Raw genomic sequence first — 24,184 nt, forward strand, 5'->3', positions numbered from 1 at the left:
GCGCTTTGCCGGGCTCCTGGCGCCAAAACAAACCATCGGGTCCGTCCCCTACCGGAACTATACGACACGTAAGCCGCGTAATCAACAGTCCTCCGCCTCGCTAAATAGTCCTGACTAGGATATCTCGGATACACAGCTTTTCATCTCAAAAGACCTTCCGGGAATTGAAAACAAGCGTTAGAGGTGCATCACCCTTCTATTCGAATAGAAATGTGGATTTTCTAATCATTTTCTCCACACAGATTCCTCCGCCAGAAATTATATCGCTGTCTTCACTTCCGGGTCCGCCATTTTGTTACCTCCATTTCTCCACGAGGGGGGGTTCAAGGCCCCCCAAATATGCATATATGAAAAGGCCAAAAAGTAACCGTCACTGACAGGGAGTCTTAACTAGAGAAGAAAACGGGACCAAACTGGCAGGCTCGGTGAAAGCGCAGCCGGCAGCGTCCCGGACGAGGTGAGGGGGAAGAAGAGATGCGTGGACTCTGGGGGGCGTCAGGGCTCGATGGGAGAGTGCCGTGAGAAGTGGCACCGCTTCCCAGCCCGGCGGCGGACTTCTGGGTGCAGGCGGAGCGGCGCCCCTTCACGGGAGCGGGGGCAGCTGGGGGAGGGGGACGGAGAGGAAGGGGATGCTGCCGGGAGGAAGGGGAGGGGACTGGGAGGAGGTGAGGAAGGGGGTGGGTGTAAGACCTGGGGCTGGGGAGCTGGACCAAGGGAAGCCCAGGCCACAGAGGTGACCACCAGGGGGCAGCGCGAGCCCGGGCCGGAGGCTGCCCCCTGCGCGGAGACCTTGGCTCCAAATCGACTCTTCTTGCAGAAAGACAGAACATTGCTGTGAGGACCTGGAGGATTTGTGCTAGAGGAGCACAAGGGGACTCTACCTCTCCGGCTCCAGTAGTAGCCGAAAAATAAATAGCGAGCTCAGGAGTCGGAACAGGAGCAGGGAAGGGCCCCCGCCTCCAGGTCTCGCACAGTTGTTTGTGCAGCTGGCGGCCCAGTGGGGACGTGTGCAGTAGAAAAAAAAAGTCGTCAGACCGTGGCTTCTTCGAGTCGAATTCTCCTTCCCGTTAGCTTTCTCCTCTGCTCACAGATTTCCTTGAGCCCGGCGAGATCATCCCATTCTTCTCCCTCGTCCCAGAAGGACTTCTCTTTTTCTCTCTAAAATACCTGTGGAAAAGAACATTCTGTGGCTTACCTTCAACATTTAACAACGTTTCTCGCCGTCTGGGATCCTATTTTCCTCCTACCGTTTGACCCCGCCCCAGTCCAGTAGAGATGTTCTTCAGCATCTTTTCTCATACAGGCTTTGGTAACAGTGAAAGAACTGCCCCGCCCAGATCCCTGTATCAACAAACGGTAATTACTGTGATAATAGAGTACTTTGTTGTCAAGAGCTCAAGCACTTCATCAATTATTAAAACACACTTCTTGAAAGGCCTTGTGTGTTTGTTTGGGAGGCAGAGTGGGTGCTTTGTTATTTTATTAATTTCCAAAATCCTAGGAGGCAAGTTAGATAAGACTTTGTTTCTTCTCTTTATATATTGGGAAAGTGGAGGCACACACAGTAAAGGAGAATGTTTTCCTTTTGTTTTTAGTAATCAGGGAGCTCAGAAGCGCCTAGACTGTCCTCTTGTCTCTTAGACTATATCTCTTGCCTGGTGGATGCTGCCAGTGTTGACATAGGATACAGGGAGAATGGCACATAGTCCCTCCAGGATGCTGTTATTTTAAAAATACTTTGTATTTTTACTTAAGGTAGCTGCTTCAGGTTAACTCAAAAGAAAAGAGTAACTGAGAATAGGGGGAGAAAAGAGGCTTGAAGAACACTTTTCTAGGAGACTTTTTTAATATCAGGTGATGAATATAACACTCTATTTACATTCTACTCCCAAAGTTTAGCTATATCTTTTTTTTTTTTTGAGGAAGATTAGCCCTGAGCTAACATCTCCCAGTCCTCCTCTTTTTGCTGAGGAAGACTGGCCCTGAGCTAACATCTGTGCCCATCTTCCTCTACTTTCTATGTGGGACGCCTGCCACAGCATGGCTTGCCAAGCAGTGCCATGTCCACACCCAGGATCCAAACTGGCAAACCCGGGGCCCCCTAAGCGGAACGTGCGCACTTAACCGCTGCGCCACCGGGCCAGCCCCTTAGCTATATCTTTGTGTAGTAAGAAATAAGACTTTTCATGGCCTTAAGAATGAGATGACAGGGGCTGGCCCCGTGGCTGAGTGGTTAAGTTCTCGCACTCTGCTGCAGGCGGCCCAGGGTTTCGTTGGTTCGAATCCTGGGCGTGGACATGGCACTGCTCATCAAGCCACGCTGGGGCAGCTTCCCACATGCCACAACTAGAAGGACCCACAACTAAGAATATACAACTATGTACCAGGGGGCTTTGGGGAGAAAAAGGAAAAAATAAAATCTTTAAAAAAAAAAGAATGAGATGACAAAGTTGGGTCAGTTACTGTTTAGTGGTACTGATACACAGACTCATAAATATAATTAAAGAAAAGTGATAAAGTTGACATATAAATGAAGGCAGACTACAGTGGAAAAAGTTAACTGCTCAAAAATATTTTGCAAGAGTTCAGGTATTGAAGACACCAGTTGCAGTGGGATAAAATTAACTTATTTAAAGGATCTTGTTTTCCAGAAGTATCAGCTTCCCAGGAATGTGAAGCAAACCCAGTTTCTCCTTAAGCAGATACCTCACCCTTCAACTGAATATTGTTTTGTGGTAGAGAATAGAGCTGAAATTTGATTATTAGGATAGTTTAATCCTGCTTTGGGCTAGCATTCCTGAACATCTCAATGTAGGGCATTCTTTCCTTTTGTGATCAATTATTGTAAAGGTGTTTAAGGCTTGGCAGTATACCTTTCATATTTACTGTAATTTGAGAAAATATGGAGTCATTTCTGATTGATATAAACCACCTAAAAATTTGTTCTTGTTTTTAACTATTGGTAATAAGAATTAAATTGAAAGGCAGTTTTGATTTTTTTGTTTTCTTTTTTGAGGAAGATTAGCCCTCCTCTTTTTGCTGAGGAAGACTGGCCTTGAGCTAACATCCCTGCCCATCTTCCTCTATTTTATATGTGGGATGCCTGCCACAGCGTGGCTTGCCAGGCAGTGCATAAATCTGCACCTGGGATCCAAACCGTTGAACCCTGAGCCGCCAAAGTGGAACATGTGAACTTAACCGCTGCACCAGCAGGCTGGCTCCAGTTTTGATATTTTAAAAGGAAGATAGCCATGGAGAAATGTGAAGTATCAGTTTTTTGTGACAAGGTTTTGCTAATCATTTTTTCTCTAGGGTGTTCTTGAGTTGTAAAAACTGACACCTAGATCAGATTAGAGAAGTTCACACTTAAAGTTCATCCTCTGCTCCCGAACATACCCATTTAGAGGGCCTGGACTGGAGCCTCAGGTATATTCATTCTGAACAGACTCCCCTCCTGGTCTCCTGTTTGAGCACAATGCTGTATGATATAGAATGGAAAATTATATTACATAGTGGCTGAATGATTTGCTTAAGCCAATGATTCTCAGATTTTCTGGTTTCAAGACTCATTTATATTCTTAAAAATTATTGGCAGCCCGGGGTTTGCCGGTTGGGATCCCGGGTGCAGACATGGCACTGCTTGTTAAGCCATGCTGTGGTAGGCGTCCCACATATAAAGTAGAGGAAGATGGGCACGGATGTTAGCTCAGGGCCAGTCTTCCTCCGCAAAAAGAGGAGGATTGGCGGCAGATGTTAGCTCAGGGCTAGTCTTCCTCAAAAAAAAAAAAATTATTGAAGACTCCAATGTGTTATGTCTATTGATATTTTCTGTTTTAGAAATTTTTAAGTGTTCATTAATTAAAATACAATAATAAATCCATTACATGTTAACATAAATAACACATTTTTATGAAAAATATATCTTCCAAGTTAAATAGTGAGAAGAATGGAATTTATATTTTTGCAAATCTCTTTAACTTCTGGTTTAATAGAAGACTAGCATTTTCATATGTATTTCTGTGTTCAATCTGTTGCAATATGTACTTGGAGAAGGGAGGAGTATTTTAAAAGCTTTTTCAGGTAATTACGGGTATTCTTCTTTGATGCTACACAAAAACTTGACAAGTGACAGTTTCTTAAAAGTTAGTTGCAATAAGGAATCTGAAACCACATCAATGAAATTTTTATACTCTGTTACCTTAAAATCTGTTGCTCTGGGGCCGGCCCGGTGGTGCAGCGGTTAAGTTCTCACGTTCTGCTTCGGCGGCCCGGGGTTCACCGGTTCGGAACCCCGGGTGCGGACATGGCACCGCTTGGCAAGCCATGATGTGGTAGGTGTCCCACATATAAAGTAGAGGAAGATGGGCATGGATGTTAGCTCAGGGCCAGCCTTCCTCAGCAAAAAGAGGAGGATTGGCAGCAGATGTTAGCTTAGGGCTAATCTTGCTCAAAAAAAAAAAATCTGTTGCTCTGTCTTTCACTTTGAATGAATCTTTTTACCCATGTATGATTTTATAACTTGCGTTGATCATTTGGAAAATGTTGGGCTTCTGGCGACTCTGAAGCTGGGGAGATCCCAGCTGGGCTGAGGATCTCACTGTCCTTGTAGCCCTTCAACCTTCCCCCAAAGCCCCTCAATAAAATGGCTTGATCCCCGAAAAAGAAAAATATTGGTTCACCAAATTATGCAGATCATTGAAATGTTTATCCATTTTATTATACAAGTGCAATATAAAAAAAGCACATTTGTTAGTATCACCACTAATTTCATCAGAAAAGTTTGTAGTAAGCTATCAACTTATGGTGATAGATATAGGTTTCTCAAAATTCTAATTTTTGCTTGAAAGCTCCAATTATAATTGATAATTGGCAATAAACACTGTCAATTGTTTTCCTTGAAGTGGCAGGCTCATGTTCATTTTTGAAAAAGTGTCTCCTGTATACCCCAGTCTCAATATCACATGGTTTGTCTATTTATAATTCTTTCATGTAACATAATATTTCTACCCATGGTCATTTCAAAGGGATAAAATGCTGTTTTATTGATTCCTTAAGCTAGAAAGGTGGTAATGTGTTTTCATGTTACCACCACATATTTCCAAAGTATTTTTCTGGAGACTGAAAGCAAAGGAACCATTGTTTGGGTCCTGAAACGTTCCCAGGTACCTGATTGTTCGTGTTAGATGAGGTAGAAAGGCAGTGCCCTACCAGATAGTCAGCTTGAGAAGTATCCTGCATATATTCAAGTACAAGAGGTCTTAAAACATTTTACAGGCAGCTAACTTTCCTTGTGTTTAAGTTATAGCTTCCTGAAAACTTTTGTTCTTATGCATAAAAATGTCTTTGGTGGACCTGGGGAAGAGGTTGCTAGAAGCAGCGAGAAAAGGCCAAGATGATGAAGTGAGAACGTTGATGGCAAATGGTGCTCCATTCACCACAGATTGGGTAAACTGTCTTAATTATTCCCAGCATGTGCTATTACCAACCTTTTTCTTAAAAGCTAAACAAACTTTATTGGTTTTTCTTCATTCCTTTTCTGTCTCGTTCTCCCTACAAGATTTTATTTTCTTTGTCTCATCTGAATATATGGTTTTCTTTTTCTTTTAGTTTTCCAAATTGAAAGAGTCTCCTATGGATATATAGGTGGTAATTGTAAGGTATTATATACTTGTGATTTTCTATAATGCTTTTTAGAGTATTTTCTAAAGGTTTAATTCTCCCTGGAGTGTACTTGGATTATAGGCTTTTGTAATTAGCTAGAAATTAAACAAAATCAGTATAATAAGAGTGCATTTTTAAACTAATAAAGTCCTTATTTCTTTTTCTCTAAAATGTCCTGGTTAATAAGGAATGGTCTAGCCATTTTGTTTTCTTTCCCACTGTTAAAAAACATTAAAGAGGAAAGTGTAATTTCATGAGCCTAGACAGCCAGCTTGGAGAGCAGAGAGTTTCAGAACATCCAGGTCCATCTTCTGATGTGGGTTTGCTTAGCATTCATAGATTTTGTAAGCATTGCCTTATTTTAAAAGTTTGATGAGTGAGTGTCCTCTGTTCTGGGGTGATTAGTTCATAACTTTAAAAGCCAGCAGGTTCTTAGCACTTCACAAAAAGGAAGAAAAGGAAACCCATGAGATTAGCATTTCTATAAATAGGCCTGAAAAGAGCAATGTGAATTAAATCCAGTCATGCAGAGAAGCTGAATATATGAAAAGCGAAGAATAAACGAAATAGGCTTAAAATAAAGAGCGTAACACAAAGGAGCGGATCTCTGGTCAAAATGGATGTCCATAGATAACTCTTAAAAGATTTGCTTTAAGATGATACAGACCTCCTTATTGCTATTGACACACCATTCCTAAATTTATATTGCCTCTTCATCTCATCAGTCTTTTTGCTTTGCTTTACTGTGGGAACAAACTCCTATTCCAACCAGTTAAACTTGCACCTCAAATTCCACATGTAACTTTCTAATCTCTGCCCTCTTCCTAAGAATTGTTTTGAACCTGCGTCTATCCCTTCCCTTTACCTGACTCAGAATGCTCTTGTCTATCCATTTTTCTTTTTCTTTTCTTTTCTTTTTTGAGGAAGATTGGCTCTGAACTAACATCTGTTGCCAATCTTCCTCTTTTTGTTTGAGGAAAATTCTTGCTGAGCTAACATCTGTGCCAGTCTTCCTCTGTTTTATGTGGGATGCCGCCACAGCGTGGCTTGATTAGTGATGCTCAGTCCACGCCCAGGATCCAAACCTGTGAACCCTGGGCTGCCAAAGTGGAGCATGCAAACTTAACCACTATGCCACCAGGCCGGCCCCTGTCTATCCATTTTTTCACCTCCTTCTAAGCCCTGCCTAAAATCATGTCCTTTAGGGGATCTTATCTGATAAGTCCACCTAACTTAAATCCATTATACTTAGCACTTATTTAATTGGTGGTATATTTGTTTGCCCATTAGTATATTAATTTTTCAATTAAACCATTTCTTCAGTCCTATCTGTCCAACCAGATTCTCTCTCTAAGGACAGGAACCGTAGAATTCACCTCTTGTTCATTTGTGTGTCTCCAGTAATGATTTAGGACTCTGCACACAGTTGATATTCAATGAGTATTATTTTCCCACAGCTTGGAACATCACCCCTCCACCTTGCAGCCCAGTATGGTCATTATTCCACAGCAGAAGTGCTCCTTCGAGCAGGAGTTAGCAGGGATGCCCGGACCAAAGTGGACAGGACCCCCTTGCACATGGCTGCGGCTGATGGACATGCGCACATCGTGGAACTGCTTGTTAGGGTAAAGCGAGAATAGAGGCTGGTCTATATTGTAAAAAAGACGTCCATCTCCTGTTTTCTTACTTAACCGGGTGGTAGGAAACTAGGTTAGGAAAGATTAAGTTTAGGACAGTTTATACCATTGAGTTGCATCTCTTTCAAGAGTAATCATGGCTATGAGGATTTTTCTTCTAATTTTTTAAAGGCTAAACAGACTTTATTGATTTTTCTTCATTCCTTTTTTGCAGGTGTTCTCTGAACTTATGCCTATTTTTTCAGGCAGTCAGCTCTTGTTAATAAGTGCACTGAAAATCTGTTCTTTTGCCCTTCCTCTCCCATCTGTTATAATTTCCCTGTGATGTCCTTAGAAGAACCACTCATTGAAGGCATTATGTCTATCAGCATTCAGGAGAATTTAAGAAGTGTTTTTCCCTTTGATATTTCTTAAATGTGATCTAAATTTGAATATGTGTAATCTCTATGGAAATCCTCTGTATTTAGTGATGGGAATCTTGCACCTGTGCTACTATAACCACTGTCTGAAAAAATTGCTTTTCTATGACAGAATGGTGCAGATGTGAATGCCAAGGACATGCTGAAGATGACAGCTTTGCATTGGGCCACAGAGCACCACCATCGAGATGTTGTGGAACTACTTATCAAATATGGAGCTGATGTCCATGCTTTCAGCAAGTTTGATAAATCTGCCTTTGACATTGCCCTGGAGAAGAACAATGCTGAGATTCTGGTCATCCTTCAGGTCTAGTTCTTTTTATACCCCCAGAATAGAATTCAGTTGAAGTTAAGGATTTTTTGTAGGAGCTTAATCAAAGCTGAATTTTCCTGGGCCTGGCCCCGGGGCCGAGTGGTGAAAGTTCCATGCACTCCACTTCAGCAACCCAGGTTTCCGGGTTTGGATACTGGACACAGATCTGCTCCACTTGTCAGCCATGCTGTGGAGGCATCCCACATACAAAAAATAGAGGAGGATTGGTGTGGATGTTAGGTCAGGGCTGATCTTCCTCAAAGCAGAAAAAGAAGAGGATTGGCAACAGATGTTAGCTCAGGGTGAATCTTCCTTACCAAAAACAAACAAACAAAAAAACCCCTGAATTTTCCCTGTCTTATCAAAGTAGTACTTCTAATATGTCTCAGTCTTGTGGCTCGGTGTCACTAGTATCTTTTTCTAAAAAATCACATTCTTTGAAGCCCTGAATTATTCATGGTGATTGAAGAACGATGTTGTGGCCAGTTCAAAAACAAGATTTATTTGGCTTTAGAATTTTTTTTCTCCATGAAAATTTCCCTTTCTAATTAAACTTGACTTGATACAGTATTAAAAGCCTCTTTGTGTTTTCTTTTTTTTTTTAAAGATTTTATTTTTTCCATTTTCTCCCAGAGCCCCCCATACATAGTTGTATGTTCTAGTTGTGGTTCCCTCCAGTTGTGGCATACGGGACATCACCTCATCATGGCCTGATGAGCGGTGCCATGTCTGCCCCCAGGATCTGAACCGGTGAAACCCTGGGCCACCTCAGCAGAGTGCAAGAACTTAACCACTTGGCCATGGGGCCGGCCCCTCTTTGTGTTTTCTGAACATACATCAACTGATGTGAGATAATACATAGCTCTGAAGCATATTGAGTCATAAGGAAGCCATCTCAGAATTAAAAATTAGCTGTGATGATTTCATCCATTAATTCTTAAGCCAGCACTTGTATATCAGGGAACAACAGGATGAGGGATACAAAGATTAATAGGACATGGCCCTGCCCTTGGAGTGTTTACAGCATAATGAAGGTAAAGACAAGAAATAAATTATCACAATACTACAGTGATAAACAGACATCTAGCAACTGTTACAGGAGTGAAGATGAAGGAGTATTAATGATGCTTAAGGCAGAGATTAAAGTAGATGTAGAATTTGAACTGAGTTTTGAAGGAGAAGTAGGCAGAGAAGTGAGAAAATGATACTCTAGGCTAGAAAAAGCAAATTGAAAACATAGAGGTGTGAAAGGACATGGAATATTCAGGAAAGAGTAAGTAGTTCTGCGACTAGAGATTGGGCAAGGGAAGTGGAGTTAGGGAGTAGCAGGAGCTAAGGCTTGAGAGTTAGACTGGGTTCTCAATGTAGAGATGTTACGTGGCTTACAAAGAAGCTTGCGCTATTTTGTGGGCAGTCGGGATCCAAAAGAAGCTTTTAAATAGAGGATTGATAGAATTAGATTTTTTTTTAAGAGGAGATTGTTTGGAGTGTGGTATGCAGACTGGAGAGAGAAAACACTTAATCCTAAAGAACCAGTTAGTGACTTTCATTGGGCCAGGCAAGAGCCAATGAGGACTTGAGTTAAGGAATTAATAGTGGAGGATAGAAGAGGCAGATTCAAGAAGGAATTTAACAGTAACCAGAGAATGGATAATCTGTTTCAACTGAAGCTCTTGGTCAAGGGGATAATTATATATGAAAAATAAATAGCCATTTCTGCTGCTTTTTCAGTGTTTTTTGTTTGTTTGTTTTTTTCCCTGACAAATGGTTCCCTATAGACTGGTTATCCTCTTCAACTTTGGATTCCTTGTTTAGAGCCCTTTCATAATTGGACTTTTTTAGTACTGATCATGTTTGTAGAAAACGGCTTCTGAAAGTAAAATAATAAAGATAAGCATCTTTACACCAAAACTGTGAAAATATCCCTCGAAGCAAAAGTGCAGCATATGGAACTAGACTTTAAAATCTGACGCTCATTTATTTGCTTGTTATGTATTCTCTTAGGAATTTCTTCAGTGGCAGAATGGAACTAGTAGTTGAACAGAACTCTGGAGAATATTGTTCTCTGTAGATTCTCTTCAGGGATCTTCCGCTAGCACATTACTTGTAGATAATTGATCATAGAATATGAGTGCTGGAAATTACTTCTTAGGCCACCTCACTCATTTTTCAAATAAAAAAATAAGATCCAGAGAGGTTAAGTTAATTGTCCAAAAGTTTTTGCAAATAATACCCCTTTTTTTTTCTGAGGTAGAAATAAGGTTGAGAAAGCAACCTAAGATCTCTCTTGCCCTGTCTGGAAAAAAACCCAGTAGTCATAATGAGAATTCTGAGCTCCTTGGGACATTGTGTGCTGGAACTAGTTCTGCTTGATAGAGCATTGTGGGAGAGTGGCTGTTCAGTAACTGTATAACTGTGTAACTAAGGCTAATAAGTGTTCTGACTTTGAAATATCCTGCCTTGTTTTGTAGGAAGCCATGCAGAATCAGGTGAATGCTAATCCCGAGGCAGCCAACCCTGTGACTATGGCTGCCCCATTCATCTTAGCGCCGGGAGAAGTCGTCAACCTCACTAGCTTTGTTTCTTCAACCAACACCAAAACAACCTTAGGTAATATTCTGATAATGTGACATTATTTTAGACTTAAATTGAACAGAACCCCAGGTTTTCCTATGAGATGACTAGATGCCCTGTCTCATACCCACTCCTTTATTAAAATATTCCCCAAATAGAAGATTTATGATAGATTTTAAAGCTAATTCACTTATTCTTTCTGGGGGAAAGGAAGATCATACATAGTGATTATAAATGAGTGCTTATTGTGTTAAAAGTAAAATATTCTACAGATTAATCTGTTGAAGGGTTATGTCTGACCCCAAAATGAAAATATAAGGGTGTTTCACTATGGTGCTGATGAGGAAAATAGTTAAATATTCATAGTATAAAGAAGTAACAAAGCATGATAAGCATAAGTGGTTGTTGGAGTGCTGACATACAAGAGATATGTATGATTATTTGAATAAAGTATAAGAGTCTCGATTTGTTCTTGAGAACATATATAACAACAAAAAGCAGATAAAAGCACTTGGTGTCAATCTTTTGAGACATATATGTTTTTAACACAAACATCTATCTAGAAAGGACCAAATTGATCTTAGTTTCAACATCTCCTTACAAATAATTGTTTTACAATCAGGGAATTTGTGTCTTCATTTAAATAAATTTTTCGAGGCTGGCCCGGGGGCACAGCGGTTAAGTTCACACGTTCCACTTCTGCGGTCCGGGCTCTGACGGTTCGGATCCTGGGTGCGGGCATGGCACCCACTTGACACGCCATGCTGTGGTAGGCGTCCCACATATAAAGTAGAGGAAGATGGGCACGATGTTAGCTCAGGGCCAGTCTTCCTCAGCAAAAAGAGGAGGATTGGCAGCAGTTAGTTCAGGGCTAATCTTCCTCAAAATAAATAAATAAATAAATTTTCCAAGTGATTTTTGGTTTCTTTTTCTATTTCTGACTTTCTTTTAAAAATAAGCAACTCTATTCCTAGTTAAGTTTGTATAATATCACAGGAAAATCTTGAATGAGGTGTTAGTATTGAGAGGCAGTGTGGTAAAATAGAGCATATACACAAGGTACATAGAATTTTGCATTCAGAGCTGCGTTCAAATACTGATTCATTAATTGGCTAGGTGCTTGAGCTTGGGAAAACTACTTACTTCTCTAAGCCTTCTTTACTTATCTATAAAGTTGGGACATAGTAATACCTACTTTATGAGATTGTTATGAGACTTTGAGATTTTGTATTTCAGTGTTCATTTTATAGCAGGACTTCAATAATAGCTAGTATTAAATGAAAATATAATTTCTCGATGAAGGTTGACTCTGTCATGCCCACAAGGGGGCAGTAGTGACCCTCATTTTATAGACCAGCAACTATTATTTAAAATTACTGTGCTTGGTCTTTGGTTGGATTATGCAAAAAATTTAGCTTAAATAGACGTAAACATGTAATCAGAATATTCACAGCTTTTTGGATTTGTTGTGATTCAGGCCATATTGATTAGAACAAGTGCTTTTATAATCCAAAAGTCTTTAGAAGCCAATGAAATTATATGTTCACAAACATGTGAAGAGAGCTAGAGTTGGTCATTAATCTAACTACTGAAATTCTCCAGACTCTGATCTGGAATGATAAGCAAAGTTAAGGAAATTCAGGAGGGAAATTCTTAGCCTGGGCTCCCATGGGCCTATATCATGTTTGTCATGTTGCTTTTGGCAAACTTGCTCTTCCTTCTCCCTTCTGTATGCTCACAACAGCAAATTGAAATAACCAAACCATCACATAAGAGAGCTGTTCTCTCCAGTCACGTCTTACTCATGAAGCAGTTCTACCGAGCTGGCCCCCTTTAGGGGATTGGCCTACCTGATGCTTAATCAGTGCAGATAAAAGAAAGGAGAAAAGTTATAAAACAAATTCAGGTGGTGTTATTCAACTGGGTTAAAAGATATTCTTTTCCTGAATGGTGAGTGGCCTTCTTATTCCCCGTCACCCAGTAATATTTTTAAGAATTAACTGAAAGTATCCTAGGATTATCATTTTGGTGGATATTTTTGATACCAATATCCAGATTATAAAATTCATTTGTGACTAAATATATTAGTCATCATCAGTGTCACCATCAAACTGCAGTGATTTGGGAAGGCAGACTAATTAAAACAATCAGGGCAAAACAAAGTTGTGAAGATGAATTTCCTGTTTCTGTCGAATCATAAGATGCACTCAGAAGTCAAAGATAAATAATTTTGTGTTGGTTCATAAAGAGTACAGTCTTTGGAATCTAATGAACTAGGTTCTAATCCAGGCTCTGATATTCACTAGCTGCATGACTGTGGGCAAGTTACTTAGTTTTTCTACATCTAGTTTTGTCTAGCCTACCGTAGCACACTCCCCTAAATCCTGGTCTGAAGAGTTTATTTAAATAAGCCCTATTCTGAATAGGTAACAAGAATCATCACTGATAATGCTATTTCCCTTCCAAAAACAATAGGATCCATGCACATTTTACTTTATTTGATGTTGGGTGTTATATTGAGCAAAGGAAGCAATTAACATTATTTATTTTTAATTTATTTTTTATTTTTTTAAAGATTCGCACCTGGGCTAACAACTGTTGCCAATCTTTTTTTTTTTTTTCTGCTTTATCTCCCCAAACCCCCACTGTACACAGTTGTATATCTCAGTTGCAGGTCCTTCTAGTTGTGGGATATGGGATGCCGCCTCAACGTGGCCTGACGAGTGGTGCCATGTCTGCGCCCAGGATCCGAACCCTGGGCTGCCGCAGCGGAGCGCGCGAACTTAACCACTCGGCCACAGAGCCGGCCTCGCAATTAACATTATTGAACAATAAAGTACTTTATTCTCCTGGCACTCACTGGGAGAAGTCTAAAGAAGTAATTTGCACTTTCTTTTCACTTTCAACTGTGTGTATCAGAATACTAAATCTGACTTTTCACAAATCTTTTTTTCTTCAGTTTTGCTATTGAGGAGAAGTTGGGTGAGTCATGTGTGAATCAAAGGGAGAGCATCCTTAATTTGGAATCATCAAATGCTAAACACACACATAATGCTTTTCTCATGCAGCAGTTCTGCCCGGCTGTTCTCCTTTAGATGAGTGGTCTACCTGATGTTTAGCCTACTTGAACTTTAATTATAACAGCTTTGGGTTTTTTTGTTTGTGTGTGTCTGTGTGTGTATATATGAACTCTGGCAAAATAATAAGCCTTCTTTTTTGATTGCTAGTGACTTATTGTCTCTCTTTCCAACCTTCATGAGAGATATAAATATCTAAAAGTTGCTTGTTCCTTGTTTCCTTTGTGTGTTCTTATATCAGCATTTGGTATGATAGGCTGAGTGATGAGAAAAGTATGAACTAAGCAGGAAAATTAGGGAATAGGCTGTAGCTGGATCTTGCTCTGCATGAAGTTGTTAGATAGACTCAAGCTCCTTTATGGAGGTCAAGCACTGTGTTCCACTCAGACCATTAGGTTCCCTGAGTATTTTTTGAGAGAATTAGAATAAAATAGGGATCTCATCATCATCTCTACCCTCATCCCCACTCCAACAGTCATCATCCAAAAGCTTTGATTAAGAAAGTTCATAGTTGGGGCCGGCCTGGTGCACAGTGGTTAAGTTTGCACGTTCCGCTTCTGTGGCCCGGGGTCCGCCGGTTCAGATCCCAGGTGTGGACATGGCACCGCTTGGCAAGCCATGCTGTGGTAGGCGTCCCACATAGAAAGTAGAGGAAGATGGGCATGGATGTTAGCTCAATGCCAGCCTTCCTCAGCAAAAAGAGGAGGACTGGCAGCAGATGTTAGCTCAGGGCTAATCTTCCTCGGAAAAAAAAAGTTCATAGCTATGAGGAGTACTATATAAGTAATCCACCTTTTTCTTTTTCTGCTTTTTCTCCCCAAATCCCTCCATTACATAGTTGTATATTTTAGTTGTGGGTCCTTCTAGTTGTGGCATGTGGGACGCTGCCTCAGCATGGCCTGACGAGCAGTGCCGTGTCTGCGCCCAGGATCTGAACCAGCGAAACCCTAGGCCACCGAAGTGGAGCGCGTGAAATTAACCACTCGGCCATGGGGCCAGCCCCTAAGTAATCCACCTTTTTAAGGAAAATCTTCTGAAAGTTAAATTTATAAACCAATTAGATTACCTAGATTAATCATATCAGAAAAGCATTGTTTGCTCTGTGGAAGGATTTATTATAAGAACTATTATATAGAAGTTTCCTTAAGTATTTTTTTAAAGATTTTATTTTATTTTTTAAAAGTTTTTAATTTTTTATTTTTCCTTCTCCTGCCCAAAGCCTGCCAGTACATAGTTGTGTATTTTGGTTGTGGGTCCTTCTAGTTGTGGCATGTAGGATGCCCCCTCAGCATGGCCTGATGAGCAGTGCTAGGTCCGCGCCCAGGATCCAAACTGGTGAAACCCTGGGCCGCCAAAGCTGGAGTGTGCGAACTTAACCACTTGGCCACAGGGCCAGCCCCTCCTTAAGTATTTTTAAGTATTTTACAGATAACTGACTTTTTGATAGAAGAAAGGCTGGAAAGAATCTTTAAGCATAGCAATGGGAAAACGTAAAAATTAAGAGTACATTTAGAAAGAAGATATGTGTATCAGTCAGAGTCCAGTCAGGAGACAAAACTACATGGTGATTTGTATAATTTTATTATATACATATAATTTATAAACCTGTATGTATAATTTATAAAGAGTTGTTAGTTAGTAATAGTGGATTAACTACTCAGAGGTGAGGAGAACCCTAATGAATACAAGAATAGCCAGTATAGGAGCAGCCAGTACTTCTGGATGACAAAACTTTCATGCCAGCTGACAAGAAATGTCTATAGGGTCCAGCTTCAGTATCACAAAGCAGGGCAAAGAAGGGTGGATTTAGAGAAAAGAGGCAATAAATTCCCAGCTGTTACAATAAGTATCTCTGAGGGGCTGGCCAGTGGCACAGTGATTAAGTGCACACGTTCTGCTTCAGTGGCCCCCGGTTCACTGGTTTGGATCCCAGGTGCGGATCTGCACACTGCTTGGCAAGCCACGCTGTGGCAGGCATCTCACATATAAAAGTAGAGGAAGATGAGCATGGATGTTAGCTCAGGGTCAGTCTTCCTCAGCAAAAAAAGAAGGATTGGCGGCAGATGTTAGCTCAGGGCTAATCTCCTTCTTCAAAAAAAAAATTAAAAAAAAAATAATAAGTATCTCTGAAATCATAGGGAAAGACATAGGGAAATGCAGTTCATTTTACTAAAGTTAGATTTATGCAAAACTGTTGAGTGGTGCTTTTGGTTCATAAAGTTAGGCATGCTTGTTGCCAGATCTAATGTACTTCCCTCTTGGAACTTAGCTATAAGAATAGCACACAGAGGGGCCAGCCCCGTGGCCGAGTGGTTAAGTTCACATGCTCTTTTTTGGTGGCCTAGGGTTTCACCGGATCCTGGGTGCAGACCTAGCACCTCTCATCAGGCCATGCTGAGGCAGCATCCCACATGCCACAACTAGAAGGACCCACAACTAAAATATACAACTGTGTACTAGGGGGCTTTGGGGAGAAGAAGGAAAAAAGTAAAAATAAATAAATAAAATCTTTTAAAAAAAAAAGAATAGCAGACAGATACAAGAGAAAAGTTATAAACAAAGTTTCTCTAAAAAGCACATCGTGACATAACTAAAGTAGCGAACTATTGTTATTTAGTGTTAATTGGTTGTACTGCCCCTTGACATTCAATAAGAGAAACATCAGGTTTTTAACTGGCCTTGCACTAGAGGTCAGTCCTATTCTCACCTGTCTAGCTGGTGAATAGAGGTAGTATGGTTGAGTAAAGTCCATGAGGGGCCTCTTACCTCACCCTGCTTAGCTTGGAGTGAGGCATGCTTTGTATGCTTATTGCCTGCTGCCCAGGAGAGCTCTGCATGGCCAGCCTAGGGAGTGGGCGGCACTCTTGGTCTGTTAGCTACTAATGCTCAGCATTGGCAGTGCCAAGAGAATGATCAAATGAGAGGAATGTAGTGGCCCTATACCAAGTATATTACTTTAATCCACTTTAAAGGGAAAACTTTTAAAACCCTAAAATGGTTTTAACAACATAATTGGTTTATATAAGTTTGTATTAGAGAGCAAGATTAAGGACATTAAAGTGAAAAGCTGAGGTTTTGATTTAATAAGCCATTTTTAGTTCATCTCAATTTAGTCTCTCCATTGGACCTCATTTGCCTTTTTTACTGAAATAGGTGACCCCAATGCCTCCTCAACAGTACACTTCTCAAATTCTACCACCTCAGTGCTGGCCACGCTTGCAGCTCTTGCTGAGGCATCAGCCCCCCTCTCCAACTCACACAGAGCCACAGGTAGGTAAGGATATCTGCTGGGTGAATCACAATTTCTTCTTTTGTTTTTAAATCTCCAGCAGATTTAATTTGCATGAAATATTAACGAATTACAGCTAATTAGAGACAGCTAGGGAAAAGGGATGTAGAGTCATTGAGCATCAGAAAGAAAAATCACTAAGTGATGTAATCAGACAGCTGAACAGTAACGGAGAATGACTAAGTTATTCCTTTGTATTTTTGCAGTTTCAAGTTTATTTGCCCTGACGCCAGTTGCTTCAGATTGAAATGTTTAGTTTTAGCTTAGCAGCTTTTTTGGAAATGCTCTGTTTTGTTTTGACTGATGCTATCATAGAATGATTTAAAATAGCAGCCTAGATATCTTGTATTGAAACTGTGTTTAATAAGGGACTGCTGCCTCTCTCATTGTCATGTCCTGTGTACTTCAGGTTGGCTTGCTTTTATTTTCACTGGAGATGTTATTTTGGCATTTCCAGTGGAGCTGGGCAGATGTATAATGCACTTCTGATATTTAAAACAGAAATATTTTAAGTCACTTAGCTAGTGGTCTATGGGGAAAAGGCTTATAGTTTCATATAGATAGGGGCAGATAGTCATAGGTAGAGCTTTAGTTATCTCAATTAGTCAATAGTCATCTAAGAATCTTTCTGGAACTCTCTGGCAGTCTGCTCCATCATAAATGAAAGCAGATTGTTCTGATTTCTTTCTGCCATTGACATTTGGGTAGTGAGAACATTCCTCCAATCCTATTTTTCCAACTGGCAGTGGTCATAAAGATCTCTATTCAGATGTGTATGAGTGAGCAGCATGGCAGAGGGAAAGGCAATGTATTAAACTTGTGCTTGTTATCCTTTTGATTTGCTCTTTGATCTTGGATAAATCACTTAACTTCTCCAGGTCTCAGTTTCCTCATCTCTGGAATGATGGTTGGATTAGATTATCTATCAAGGTCCTTTCAGATATAACATTTAACTGTTCTTTGTTTCTAAGAGGTGCGAATGCTATATTTCCATTGAACTACCTGAAATGTATCTCATATGGATAGTACGTACCTCACTTACTGCAGAGTTCTACTTGTGACTCTAGATAGAGAAATTCCATAGTAGTAGGAACTGTTTCCTCTAACAGTTGTTGGGGATATTGACTACCCAAACTAAAAATCTTGATTCAACATAATACCTGTAAAGCTCTTAAAAAGGTACCTGGCATATAGTCAGTAGTCAGTGTTTAGTTGCTATTAGTATTGTTGATCTGTCAGAAGGAAAAGCCACTTATAATTTTCTTCAATGCTTTGACTACTTGACATATTATTTTGTTAATTAACTATGCCTCCATTTTCTCATAGAAATAGATCTACTTTAATTTGTAGTTATTTTTCTAAGCTCCATAATTTATTTAGATTTTCAAGATGCGTCCTGAAAAAAGTGTTCTAAGATCAAATATGTTGGGGAAACTCAGCATATCCTTTCCCCTATTGGAGAATCATAATGCTCATTAGCCTATTGGGGTCTCTGATACTTCCTACAAAACAAACAAAAAAGTATTTTAAATACATGAAAATGTATTTGTTCAAAGAATCCATCTTTAGTGAACTATTAACATCTCAATGAGGACATTTTAGGAAATACTGTTCTAATGCATTCCCTATTTTCTTTTCTCCTCTGACTTAGCAGTGGTCACAAGGGCTTGGTTTTGTGAACTGTTGAACCTAACACTTTTTTTCAAGTTTTCCTGTCCCTGATATTATCAATTTCAAGGAGGCTGAAATTGCTATACTCCTATTTTTTAAAAAGCTGAAATTTTAAATTTATTTACTTTTGTCATTTCTAGCTAATTCAGAGGAAATCATAGAGGGAAATTCTATTGACTCATCAATCCAGCAAGTGGTGGGGAGTGGAGGCCAGAGGGTCATCACCATAGTGACCGATGGAGTCCCTCTGGGTAATATCCAAACTGCAATCCCTACTGCAGGCATCAGCCAGCCATTTATTGTGACTATGCAAGATGGACAGCAAGGTGAGTGATCCCATTCAGACAATTGTTTATTAAAAGATATTTTAGACACTCAACCCTCCTTTAAAAATGAAGTATTAAGATGAGGAGTGGGAATGGGAGAATGCCAGATGCCAGATGGGGCAAAGAAGCTCTGAAAAGGAAAAAGAAACAGAAATCAGGCTGGCAAAGGCTACTTTCCCTGATATATATAAAATTTGTGAGTAAAAACCAATAATCTGGTAGAAAAAAGAGAAAATAATATTAACCAATAGTTCACAGAAAAGAAAATACTAATGGTTCTTAAAAATATGAAAATATGTTCAACTTCATTCATAGCAAGAGAACTGCAAATAAATACTGCACTGAGATATCATTATAACACCGTGTTGTCAAGGGTATGGGGAAACAGGCACTCTTATAAATTGCTGGTGAGAGTGTAAATTAGTGCATCCTCTAAACAGGAAATTGCAATATCTATCAGTATTAAAGATGCACATACCTTTTGATTAAAAAGTTCTTTTTCAAGTTGGTGCAGTGGCATAGTGGTTAAGTTCTTGCGCTCTGCTTCAGCGGCCCAGGGTTCGCCAGTTCAGATCCTGGGCACAGACCTATACACCACTCATCAAGCCATGCTGTGGTGGTGTCCCACATACAAAATAGAGGAAGATTGGCACAGATGTTAGCTCAGGGACAATCTTCCTCAAGCAAAAAAAGGAAGATTAACAACAGATATTAGCTCAGGGCCAATCTTCCTCACCAAAAAAAAAGTTCTTTTTCTATTAATTTATATCCACACACAGAGAAATAACATACATACTAAGTAATTCATTACAGCATTATTTGTAATCATCAGAGATTAAAAGGAATCTAATTATATGTCAATAGGGAACTGGGTAAATATAATTGTACTATACACATACAATGGAATACTATGCAGCTGTTAAAAACAATGAAGAAGGGGCCGGCCCAGTGGCATAGTGGTTAAGTGCACACATTCTACTTCGGTGGTCCAGGGTTTGTCGGTTCGGATCCTGGGTTTGGACATGGCACCACTTGGCAAGCCATGCTGTGGTAGGTGTCCCACATATAAAGTAGAGGAAGCTGGGCACGAATGTTAGCTCAGGGCCAGTCTTCCTCAGCAAAAGGAGGAGGACTGGCAGCAGATGTTAGCTCAGGGCTAATCTTCCTCAAAGAAAAAAAAACTTAAAAAAGTAATTAATTAATTAATTAAATAAATAAAATTTAAAAAGAACAATAAAGAAAAACCTTATATACCAGGATGGTCTGATCTCCAAAATATATTGTTAAGTGACAAGAGCAAGATGCAGGATGCTGTGTAGAGTATGCTACATTTGCATTTTCATTGTTGTTTGTTTCTTTTTTCTGTTTTTTTTTGGATGAACATTAACTCTGAGCTAACATCCACCACCAATCCCCTCTTTTTTGCTGAGGAAGACTGGCCCTGAGCTAACATCCATGCCCATCTTCCTCTACTTTATATGTGGCACGCCTACCACAGCATGGCATGCCAAGCAGTGCCATGTCCGCACCTGGGATTCCAACTGGCGAACTCCGGGTTGCCAAAGTGGGAATGTGCGCACTTAACCACTGCGCCACCAGGCTGGCCCCTCGGGAATCTTTATAATTTTCAAATTATTTGAATTGGTGGATCTTTGCAGTATGGGAAGAAAGAGTAGGAATTAAACCTTTATAATCCAAGCTTTGGTATCATAAATTATTTTTAGTTTTATTTGGAAATAGGAAACTAATGTTTTTGTGAACGTTTTATCATTTTAAGTTTTGGGGTACTCATTTGGTAGTTCTGCTTATAATGGAATTAAATAAATAAGAACAGGAAAAAAATTTATTGCTTTGAGGAAAAAACTAAAATTTGAGGTTTTGTCTAGATGAACTATACTATTTTTTACGTTTAACCAGGGCCAAAGAAGAAAAGCTAAGATTTTATGCATTATCAGCAGGAAATTTTGAATCCTAGACTAAACTGCCGCTTCCACTTAGCAGACATCTAAGCTGCTTTCCACAGCCATCAACTGATGAGTACTCAAGGAACATAAGTTAATTGTTAAATCAACCAAACCAAATAACTAGGTAAATCTTCTGTTTTAAACGAAAATCATAATGTATCCTAAAACCTAAGTGTAATTTTTAAATTCTTATTTTGAGATAATTGTTAATTCATGTACAGTTATAAGAAATAATACAGACAGATCTCATATACCCATCACCCAGTTTCCCCCAGTGGTAACATTTTGCATAACTACAGTACAGTATCACAGACAGGAAATTGACATTGATACAATCCACCAAACTTATTGAGATTTTTCCAGTTTTATCTGCATTCATTTGTGTGTTTATGTAGGTACTTAGTCCTGTGCAGTTTAATACATGTGTAGATTTGTGTGGGCACTACCACTGTTGAGATACAGAGCAGTTCCCTCACAAGGATCCCTTGCGCTGCTCTTCTATAACTACAGCCACCTTCCTTCCCACCCTACTCCTCACCCACTAACTCATCTGTTCTCTGTCTCTATACTTTTGTCATTTCAAGAATGTTGTATAAATGGAATCATACAGTATGTAACCTTTTGAAATTGGCTTTTTTGTGTCAGTATAATTCTCTTAAGATCCATCCAAGTTGTCATTTCTATCAATTGTTCATTTCTTTTTATTGCTGAGTATTATTTCATGGTATGGATATACCACAGTTTGTTTAACCACTCACCCATTGAAGGATATTTAAGTTGATTCCAGTAAGTTTGAATAACGCTGTTATGACCAATCGTGGAGTACAGGGTCTGTGGGAACATAAATTTTCAATTATCTAGGATAAATGCCCAAAAGTGTAATTGCTGGGTCGTATGATAAGTTTACTTTTGTAAGAAACTGCCAAACTATTTTCTAGAGTGTACCATTTTACAGTCCCACCAGCAATTTACGAATAATCCAGTTTCTCCAATCCTTACCAGTATTTCATGTTATCACTATCTTTTTTTTAATTTTAGCCACTCTGATAGGTGTGACATGCATCATGTGTGTATTGTGGGCATATGTGTGTTGACCCTTTTCTCACCTATCTATGAGAAGAGAAATAATTAAATTAGACACAGTTAATGGCAAACTGCTTTCATGAGAGGTTCGTCAAAAATCTCATGTAAAGACATTAGGCCTTCTTTAGATAAGTTGTTTCTACAGAATTGTAAGCTAGCTGCTCAACTTCTTACCCAGAGTCAGACCTCTTTATGTAAGAGCCTCAGACCTGAGTCTTAACTGCCTGCCTTCCAAACACAAATCTTTATACTTCCTTTCTGAGGCTTTTTAGTGCCTCTCTAATCCTTTCTTTTTCTTTTCTTTTTTTTTTTTTTTGAGGAAGATTAGCCCTGAGCTAACTGCTGCCAATCCTCCTCTTTTTGCTAAGGAAGACTGGCCCTGAGCTAACATCCATGCCCATCTTCCTCTATTTTATATGTGGGACATCTACCACAGCATGGCTTTGCCAGGTGGCGCCATGTCTGCACCCAGGATCCGAACCCGCGAACCCCGGGCCACTGAAGCAGAACGTGCACACTTAACCCCTGCACCACCAGGCCGGCCCCTCTCTAATCCTTTCTGTTTCTCTTGCCAGGGCCATGCCTTACCTATTGATTCTAAAATCCAAAGAGATATGAACAGTAAGATATCAGAGAATATATTTCGGTTTATTTTCTAATGCGAAGCAAGCAAAACTTCTTTGTTTTACTATGTATTCATCACCTCCGCTTGGTGTCCTTTTGCTTGTAGTTCTAACTGTACCTGCTGGTCAGGTTGCAGAGGAGACTGTAATTGAAGAAGAAGAGGAAGAAGCAGCAGAAAAGTTGCCACTGACTAAGAAACCAAGGATAGAAGGGATGACAAACAGTGTAAAGGAAAGCAAGGTAATATTTTTAGCTGTTATGGAGAGAAAACAAGAGAAAGAATCAGCAGCTATAACTTTTAAGGCCCGAACACTTCTTTATCTTTCTGTCTATTCTCTGGATAATCTGTGATCAGGAATTCTTACCTGGTGATGAAATGGTTTACTTTTATAGGAAGGCACTGAAAGAGAGCTACTGCAGCAGCAGCTTCAGGAGGCCAACCGAAGAGCACAGGAATACCGACATCAGCTCCTAAAGAAAGAGCAGGAGGCAGAACAGTACCGCCTCAAGCTCGAGGCCATGGCCCGACAGCAGCCCAACGGAGTTGAATTCAGCATGGTTGAAGAGGTGGCTGAGGTAGATGCTGTAGTAGTCACAGAGGGGGAGATGGAAGAAAGAGAGACGGAAGTGACTGGGGCAGGAGGGACCACAGAGCCTCATACTGGAGTTTCCATGGAAACTGTTTCATCTTAATATGCAAGGGCCACAACTTGTACTGTGTCCATCTTTTTCCTCTTTTTAAAAGAAAATACAGAGGACAAACATTGTAGAAAAATTAAGAATGTCCTTAAGAAGAAAACTATAGCAGGGTACAATTCTTGGGCTCAGGAAGGCGCTCTATGCAACTGGAAAATTCAAAGCCAAATTTAGGGAACACTTCTTCTGAGGGACCAAAAGAATGAGAACCAAATTTCTCAGCTCACATCATTGCTTTAAGCATAGAGGTAAAAGAATGTTGGAAGTTGTGGGTTGATTGTTTTTTAAATAACTGACTTTCTATCAAAAGATTTTAAGATGACATTCCTAATATGGACACACCCAGAGCCTTTAATAATTATACCATCATGTGACCTGAAAATTTGCCTTAGATTTATGATGTGTACCGGTTAGAGAAGAAAACTAATTGGGAGAGGGGTTAGAAGCAAGCTTTGGGGAAGAGAAAGGAATAAATATATTCTGCTTCCAGAAGAGCAGGCACTACCCACTCCCCTGAGTTAATTTCACTGAAAAGAATTTTGTGAGCCAGCCGTAGCAGCATAGCAGTTAAGTTTAGCACAGTCCTCTTCAGCAGCCCAGGTTCAGTGCCTGGGCGTGGAGCTACATGGCTCTGTTAGCGGCCGTGCTGTGCTGGCAGCCCATGTACTGAAAATTAGAGAAAGATTGGCATGGATATTAGCTCAGGGTGAATCTTCCTCAGCAAAAAAAAAAAAAAAAAAAAAAAAAATTGTGATTGCTTGACTACATTTGCATCTATTGTGTATCCATAGCTCACATGGCAGTTTAAGAAACTGAAATAGAATTTTTAAAAAACTGGAAAGAAAACTTG

At 39.9% G+C, this 24,184-nt stretch overlaps 1 protein-coding gene across 18 annotated transcripts; it reads left to right on the forward strand.

The window, feature by feature from the left end:
• The first annotated feature begins 61 nt into the window (after window positions 1-61).
• Window positions 62-24,162, forward strand: GABPB2 (GA binding protein transcription factor subunit beta 2). 18 transcript variants are annotated; one of them, XM_070496879.1, is made up of 10 exons: window positions 62-457; window positions 1,091-1,356; window positions 5,300-5,445; window positions 7,119-7,286; window positions 7,830-8,024; window positions 10,502-10,640; window positions 16,835-16,951; window positions 18,782-18,967; window positions 22,745-22,878; window positions 23,032-24,162. In XM_070496879.1, the coding sequence occupies exons 3-10, from the start codon at window positions 5,338-5,340 to the stop codon at window positions 23,329-23,331; spliced, it is 1,347 nt and encodes a 448-aa protein (XP_070352980.1). In that variant the 5' UTR covers window positions 62-457; window positions 1,091-1,356; window positions 5,300-5,337; the 3' UTR covers window positions 23,332-24,162. The 18 variants fall into 18 exon arrangements, with proteins under 18 accessions (XP_070352980.1, XP_070352986.1, XP_070352981.1 ...); XM_070496880.1 differs by having other exon boundaries at window positions 107-457; window positions 5,306-5,445; XM_070496878.1 differs by having other exon boundaries at window positions 131-457; window positions 818-1,356.
• The last annotated feature ends 22 nt before the right edge of the window (window positions 24,163-24,184 follow it).

The sequence above is a fragment of the Equus asinus genome, chromosome 25 (genome assembly GCF_041296235.1).
Source record: "Equus asinus isolate D_3611 breed Donkey chromosome 25, EquAss-T2T_v2, whole genome shotgun sequence".
In the NCBI taxonomy this organism is placed as follows: domain Eukaryota; kingdom Metazoa; phylum Chordata; class Mammalia; order Perissodactyla; family Equidae; genus Equus; species Equus asinus.